Source organism: Brachyistius frenatus, unplaced genomic scaffold, assembly GCF_029030835.1.
Source record: "Brachyistius frenatus isolate BFR_SWC_R1_liver_20210118 unplaced genomic scaffold, ASM2903083v1 Contig_259, whole genome shotgun sequence".
NCBI classification, from domain to species: Eukaryota; Metazoa; Chordata; class Actinopteri; family Embiotocidae; genus Brachyistius; species Brachyistius frenatus.
The window spans coordinates 165,001-172,500 of record NW_027210858.1 but is presented as its reverse complement, the minus strand read 5'-3'; the positions used below and the strand labels follow the sequence as shown (position 1 = coordinate 172,500).

The following is a 7,500-nucleotide window of genomic DNA, read 5'->3' as shown; positions in this document are numbered from 1 at the left end:
CTTCACGTTTACCAAACCTCCACGTTTACCAAACTTCCACGTTTACCAAACCTGTCGGGAGAATCCTACAGATTATCACTCGACCTGTGTAGAGAACAACAAAGAAGTCAGACACAGAATCTTACTTTGTACAAAGGGCACCCTGCACAGCGCACACACGTCGCTATGACAGAGTCGCGCTGAACAGTTCCTTCTTCCTTTATTTATAGCAGAAGCTTATGTACAACATAGCTGAGCAGGGGCAGTCCCTGTTCATGGGAAAGTGATAACAGTTGGAAGGAGGAATACAAAACAACGGTCTGTTGTGCGCAGGCGGGGGAGGCCGGAACTACCTGTTCCAGCCTTGGAGATTGTGGGTTTGCTTCTCACGTTAGTTTGTGAGTAACAGAACAATTTTCTCCTAACAAAACTTCCACGTTTACCAAACCTCCACGTTTACCAAACCTTTACGTTTACCAAACCTCCACGTTTACCAAACTTCCACGTTTACCAAACCTCCACGTTTACCAAACCTTCACGTTTACCAAACCTCCACGTTTACCAAACCTTCACGTTTACCAAACCTCCACGTTTACCAAACCTCCACGTTTACCAAACCTTCACGTTTACCAAACCTTCACGTTTACCAAACCTCCACGTTTACCAAACCTTCACGTTTACCAAACCTCCACGTTTACCAAATCTTCACGTTTACCAAACCTCCACGTTTACCAAACCTCCACGTTTACCAAACCTTCACGTTTACCAAACCTTCACGTTTACCAAATCTTCACGTTTACCAAACCTCCACGTTTACCAAACCTCCACGTTTACCAAACCTTCACGTTTACCAAACCTTCACGTTTACAAACCTCCACGTTTACCAAACCTTCACGTTTACCAAACCTCCACGTTTACCAAACCTCCACGTTTACCAAACCTTCACGTTTACCAAACCTCCACGTTTACCAAACCTTCACGTTTACCAAACCTTCACGTTTACAAACCTCCACGTTTACCAAACCTCCACGTTTACCAAACCTCCACGTTTACAAACCTCCACGTTTACCAAACCTCCACGTTTACAAACCTCCACGTTTACCAAACCTCCACGTTTACCAAACCATGTTTAATAAACCATTTCAAACTGCTCATCTAACCAAGTCTTTCTGTCCTCAGTCGAGTTTCCCTGCGGAGGTCTTCCTGATGCCACAAGGTCAATGTGTCACCATGGAAACTGCCCCTGGCAGGTAAGATCCTCTCGGCCAATCACAGCGAGGCAAATCTTGAAGTGCAAAAGTAAAAAAAAAGACTGATAAACGGATCTCCTTGTTTTCTGTACCGAGGCGTCCCTGCTGGACAGCCGGGGGGCGGAGCTGTGTGGCGGTGTGGTGCTGGGTCAACGCTCCATCCTGACCTCCGCCAGCTGCCTTTTCCTGGACTCAGGATCTGACCCCCGACCTTCCAAGTTCTATGTGGTCGCCGGTACTTAAAAAACACCATACATGGCCAGAAGTCTGTGGACAGGGCAGAATAAAAGTCCACTCAATTATCTTATTCTGAAATTTCATCTTCTAGGCAACAAGAGGACGCGTTTCCCGGTCCGAGCTCTGTACCTTCACAACCGTTTCCGTCTAGGTCACCATGACAACGACCTCGCCCTCCTCGAGCTGGCCAGCCCACTGCCCTTTGGCCCCACCCTCATCCACCTCTGCCTGCCCACCAAGGACTTCAGTGAAAACATCCTGATGCATTCTGGGAGGGTGGGCGTCTCCATGAGAAGAGGGGGAGGTGTCCAGAACCAGAACCAGAACCTGGTCTATATGATGCTGGATGAGTGTCGCAGGCAGCTAAACGTGCCATATTCGCTCAGCAACAAAATGTTCTGCATGGGGAACCAAAATGTAATTTCAGGGAACCAGAATGGAACCCAGAGGAGGCAGAACGAACCCTCAGGGAATGAACATGGAGCCGAGAGCCCAAATGGAGCTTTAAGGAACCAAAATGGAACCCAAAGGAGCCCAGATGGAGGCACAGGGAACCAAGGCGGAGTCCAGGGAAGGCTTAGCGGGCACGCAGAGAACCGGATCCAGAATCAAACCCAAGACCTTCAAAACGGGACACCGAACAGAGCACAGAACTACAACCGCAGCTCAAACAATCACAAGGCCTCACGTTCGGGCGGCAGGTTGAGGTCGGAGGTCAGCGGCAGGTCGTGTGGCGGGCTGTTGCCAGGGTCGCCCGTTGCCACGGTGGAGCACGGGACGGCGTTCCTGACCGGGCTGCTGATCTCATCGTCCGCGGGCTGCGACGGCGGTCTGGTGTTCACCAAACTGTCTCGTTACATGAGCTGGATCCACCCGAGGCTGGAGGCGGTCGAGGATCACATGACCCCCCAGATCAACCAGTACCCCGAGAGTCGCTGACAACACGTCGCCATCTTTAAAACTCTTATAGAAGCGACCGCCGCTCTTCTTCCCCTTAATGTGCTTCGTTGTTTCCGTTCAGAACAGGAAGTGGGAAAGTGAAATTTTTACTGTTGAACTGCACAAACATTCAGTCACAGATAATGTTTACTATTAAAATGTGAAAATAAAAAACTGCATTCATGTCTGGAATCAGGTTTTAAACATTAAAAAAAAAGACTCCAATACCCACAATGCACTGCCCAAAGGCCCCAGGGAACACCTGCTAACTGCTCAATAACCAATCAGAATCACGCTCTACAAACCACCTTCTGTTTTATTCATCAAAGTTCATCAGTACAAAATAACAGAATGGAAACGTTTCCAGGAGGATTGTGGGTAACGTAGTCTAGGAGATAGAGGACAGAGGAGGGAATGGATTCTGTTTACTGACCACGAGCTTCTGGTGCTGGTGGGAGATGTAGCCTTTGATGTGGCCCTGCAGGAGGAGGAGAAGAAGAAAAGGTCAGCGTCTGGACCTCCAGGTGAGTCCAGGTGAGTCCAGGTGAGTCCAGGTGAGTCCAGGTGAGTCCAGGTGTCGCTGTGTGTGTGAGCGCGTCCTCACCATGTAGATGAGGTTGGCCAGGATACACTGCACCTCGTCCAGGTCCACGTCCTCCACCTGCAGCATCCTCAGCGCCACCAGGAAGGCGTCCAGAGGCAGCTGGTGCGTCCGCAGCAGCAGATACCTGCAGGCAGGAATCAGGGATTAAAGAGCACCACGGGCGAGCGATCCTTCAGCAGGAAAATATTTTAGAAAGAAATGTGACCAAGAAGTCACAAACCACTTTTACACAACTAACACTGAAAACGTCAGCTCTGACAACGGAACATATGACGAGAAATAAAGTGGGGGTCAAAAACGTGCTATTATAAAGTGGGGGTCAAAGATTTAGAGACAAAAAGGATGTGAAATGAAAGGTCACAACATTAAAATATCTAAAGACCGGGACCAAGTGATGCCATGTTATATAAAAACATGTTTAAGATGAAACAGACGGTTGGTGTTGTTGTTTGTGCGTAACCGTGGCGATGGAACAGACTCACTCACACTTTCTTGAAGAGGTTCCTGTAGGTGATGATCTTCAGCTTCTCCAGGATGAGGAAGATCCCACAGCGGATGAAGAAGGTCTCGTGTTTGGACAAAGCCTCGTTCAGCAGCAGCAGGTTCCCCTCACTGACACACACACACACACACACACACACACCTGTCAGATCACCTGACTGCATGATGTCACTTCCTGTGACAGTGCCCCGCCCCTTCTGCGTACCTCACAGCTTTGGTGACGTCAGCAAACTGCATGAGGTCGTACTTCCTGAGGAGCTGATGAGTCGGCATATGACCCTGAAACGGCAACAACAGCCCGCAGTCAGACCGACACCGCTCCCACAATGCATCAGTGCTGACAGCTGGGCCCAAACTCCAAGAAAGAAACCTGATCTAAACTGGTGTAAACTGGTTTGAGTTGATCTCAACTGGTGTAAACTGGTTTGAGTTGATCTCAACTGGTGTAAACGGGTTTAAATGTGCAGAGGTTCTAACCAGCAGCATCTTGACTGGCAGCAGGTAAATGAGGATCATCCTCTTGTTCTTCTGGCTGGAGCGATGACAGTGGTGAAAGGCGAAAGACAGGAACTCCTCGGCTGCAGAGAGAAACCAGATTGTAATCCAGGATTCTGTAAAGTATTAATCTCCGCGGCGACACTCGGACCGCGACGGGTCACCTGGTTTGAAGTCGCTGTCGAACATGGCTTTGCGGCCCACGTAGTATTTGTAGGTGACCTTCTGAGCTGGACTGTAGTCGTTCTTCAGGTTGGAGCTGTCGATGGCTCTGATCAGAGGCTTACACAGGTGCAGCTTATTGATCTGCAGCACACGCAGCACTCATCAATCAACAATCAATACACCAATCAATCCAGTCGCTGTTGACGGAGCTCAGACCTTAAAGTAGATCTTGAAGAGCTGGTTGCTCAGAAACATCATCCCCCACTTCTTAGAGTCCTCGATGCCCGCACGGCTGGTTCAACAGAAGAACATGAACCAGAAGAAACAGGAAACAGATGATGGACTGATCAGTATGATCAGCTGATGTATTGATGAGTACGATCAGCTGATGTATTGATGAGTACGATCAGCTGATGTATTGATGAGTACGATCAGCTGATGTATTGATGAGTACGATCAGCTGATGTATTGATGTACTGACTTGTCGCTGGCACAGACTCTGAAGCAGCTCATCAGCTGTTCGGCTGCTTTCTCCAACATCTCGCTGGGTTGACCTTTGCCCTTCTTCTGCAGCTGCTGCTCGGCCTGAACACACAATCACATCCAAACCTCTTTATGTGTATAAAATGATGTTAATTTTAATCATGTTTTTGAATTCATTCAGAAATATTAATTTTACCGTTTGAGTGTAAATTCAGTCTGTTAAAAGTTCTTTATTATCGTAACAGTAGTTTTATTTGTGTATTTGTTGTGAAACTGTTTTTGGACATTTTGTGACTATTTTCTGTATTAAAAAAAAAAGGTAAATAAATAAATATACATCCATGTTCATAAGTGGATATATTGGAAATAAACCGGGTCTCTCACGTTGTTGGCGAATATGCGGAGGTCCAGCGTGACGGCGAACATCACCGGCAGCGCCCTGAAAGCACAGAGCAGCACGGTGCGTTCAGGGTCAGCGTGTGAATGGGAGACAGCTGCTTTCAGGCTGTAGACTGTGAACTCACCAGTTCTCCTCCTTGTGGGACTGGAAGGCCTTCAGGAATGATGTGAGGAGGTCAAGGAGCCAATCAGAGCAGAGCATTGATGACACATGACACAGTTTTTATGAAGGATATTGAACGACCAGCGTCTGGAACTTGTAGGCTTCAACGAAGTCGTGATTGGCCACCGCGAAGGTACACCTGGGACACACACAGACACGTCGACACCACATCTGAGGACGTCACACTGCAACGTACTGATGTACCTCGTGGGGACAACAGCTGTAAACCAGTTATCGATCAATACTTCAGAATCAATACCTGAGATGAGCTGCGACCATCTCGTCGTACGGCGGCTCCAGGACCTGCTGACACTTCTCTTCTGGACTGGCCAGCTGCAACACACACACACACACACACACACACACACACACACACACACACACACACACACACACACACACACACACACACACACACACAGGTGAGGCTGTATCCTAGCAACGCGGAGGAGGGTGCCCCTGAGTGGGCGGAGCCTGACCTGAAGGCGCGGGTTGGCCACGTGCGGGTGTTTGAATGACAGCAGCTCAGCGCAGAAGGAGCCCTCGTGGCAGTCGATGGCCTCGTAGATCTGTGGCGGGAAAACACGAGTCACCCCGCTGGTGTCAATCAAAACATTCCAAAACAAGACAAGCTGAGAGGTCAGAGGTCAGAGGTCACCTGCTGCAGGTACTGGTTGATGGTGATGTGAGCCATGAGCGCCCCCAGCTGTTCACACCTGAAAACACACAAACCATCTGAATCATCAACAGCACGTCAATCAACACAAATAACAACAACAACAAACAAACAAAAGAAGACGTAAAAGACCTCCACGACATCCCAGACCACCACGAGACCTCCATCAGGTCTACTCGACCCGCTCCGGGTCACCAGCTGTGTCCCGGAAGTAAACAGTAAACAAACAGTCATATAAACAACAAACAAACAGCTACTCACCTTTAAGACGAAGATTTAACCAGAGAAACGTTCATCTAGCTTCAGTCCACTCACCCGCGGACCCGGACTGTTTTCACTGACGGACAATATCCGGGTCGCGTGAGTTCATTTCCGGCAGGGTTTCAGAATAAGATGCCTATCAAAATAAAAGCTCAGCTCGGTTGCTGGATGGTCGGTTTGAGATGTTCTCGACGAGGGAGGAACTCTGACTTTACTCTTTCTTATTTAAAGACTTAATACGTTTAAGTCTTCTGATTTTTAGATATAAATCTATAAATAGATACATTAAAATCGTCAAATTTAAAAGAAAACAAATAAATGGAAATATAAATTGATATTTCGGGGTTTGATTGGATTAGATTAGATTTAGACTTTATTAATCCCACAGTGGGGAACTTTAGTTGTTACAGCAGGAAGTCTGTAACAGTCAAATATCTAACCGATGATATTTATCAGCTCTGTCAGATATGTATGAACAAGACAGCTGACAAATACAGAAATAAACTTTTCAGTCCAACAGTAAAAACATTCCAGTGTCCAGAACCATCTTTATTAACTTTATATAAATGATAAACATGAGTTAGAGAGCCAACATATACAGTATATACACAAATAAATACAACGGAATTCACACAATACATCCACAGCAGGACTTCAAATGCACAATAAATTACTTTACATCTTTTATTTTGGAGGAAAAGGAGAATATTTGGACTTTGACTTCACAAGTTTTATTTATGTTGAAAATGTGTTAAAAATAATAAAATATGAACAAAACTTTCTGTTAAACCTTTATTGACTCTCAGCAGAGTCACCTTCTCTGTATTTGTTAAAGTTTGAAGCATTTTAATTTTGCATTTCAGAAACAATCTGACAAACAAACAGTTAGCAACATGGAGCATCAGCCAGGATGAATGGATGGACACCAGGGGGCGCCATAACAGCACCGTGTTTCTGAATCCACATCAGGACTGTTGAGTTAATGAGTGAAGTCAGGTCTGTACATGCAGCTCACTGAAAGGACGTCAACAATGAACCTCCGTCTGTTGGTCCAAGTCTCTGGCAATTATCACATTTAACCAATCACATCCCTTCTCAGAAGGAGTGGGTGGGGCCAGGTGGCCATCCGGCCCCACCCACTCGGCCGTGACTGGGCAGCTGCATGAGGCTCTCACTGCTGATTGGTCCATGGAGAGCGGCGCATGGCGAGTGGGAGGGGCTTAGCTCACTGCATCCAACCGTCCACAGACAGGGATACTGACTGAAAGAGAAAGTTCATTCAATCTCAATCATTTACCTCAATTCATTTGGCCACATTTACCATATAAGGCAGGGGGCGGGGCCTCAC

General features: G+C 47.2%; 3 protein-coding genes across 5 annotated transcripts in view; 1 reads left to right on the top strand and 2 right to left on the bottom strand.

The window, feature by feature from the left end:
- The window catches only part of prozb (protein Z, vitamin K-dependent plasma glycoprotein b), a 4,442-nt gene extending 1,854 nt beyond the window's left edge, over positions 1-2,588 (top strand). The window contains exons 6-8 of the mRNA XM_069721271.1: positions 1,159-1,229; positions 1,326-1,464; positions 1,558-2,588. Of these exons, the coding sequence (XP_069577372.1) occupies positions 1,159-1,229; positions 1,326-1,464; positions 1,558-2,405 (1,058 nt within the window). The 3' untranslated portion in view covers positions 2,406-2,588. The remainder of the gene's footprint in view (positions 1-1,158; positions 1,230-1,325; positions 1,465-1,557) is intronic.
- Positions 2,589-2,701: 113 nt separating this feature from the next.
- pcid2 (PCI domain containing 2) lies at positions 2,702-6,240 on the bottom strand. The gene is made up of 15 exons (XM_069721280.1): positions 6,153-6,240; positions 5,874-5,931; positions 5,695-5,784; positions 5,475-5,548; positions 5,289-5,354; positions 5,178-5,219; positions 5,038-5,092; positions 4,652-4,755; positions 4,387-4,462; positions 4,170-4,311; positions 3,988-4,088; positions 3,716-3,789; positions 3,496-3,621; positions 3,010-3,133; positions 2,702-2,883 (listed from the first exon to the last, which is right to left on the bottom strand). The coding sequence occupies exons 2-15, from the start codon at positions 5,907-5,909 to the stop codon at positions 2,794-2,796; spliced, it is 1,200 nt and encodes a 399-aa protein (XP_069577381.1). The 5' UTR covers positions 5,910-5,931; positions 6,153-6,240; the 3' UTR covers positions 2,702-2,793.
- A 453-nt stretch (positions 6,241-6,693) lies between these two features.
- LOC138634377 (T-box transcription factor TBX19-like) overlaps positions 6,694-7,500 on the bottom strand; it is an 11,654-nt gene continuing 10,847 nt past the window's right edge. For 2 of the 3 annotated variants that reach the window (XM_069721275.1, XM_069721277.1), the window contains one exon: positions 6,694-7,425. In XM_069721275.1, the coding sequence (XP_069577376.1) occupies positions 7,248-7,425 (178 nt within the window). In that variant the 3' untranslated portion in view covers positions 6,694-7,247. The remainder of the gene's footprint in view (positions 7,426-7,500) is intronic. The other variant, XM_069721276.1, reaches the window with a different exon arrangement.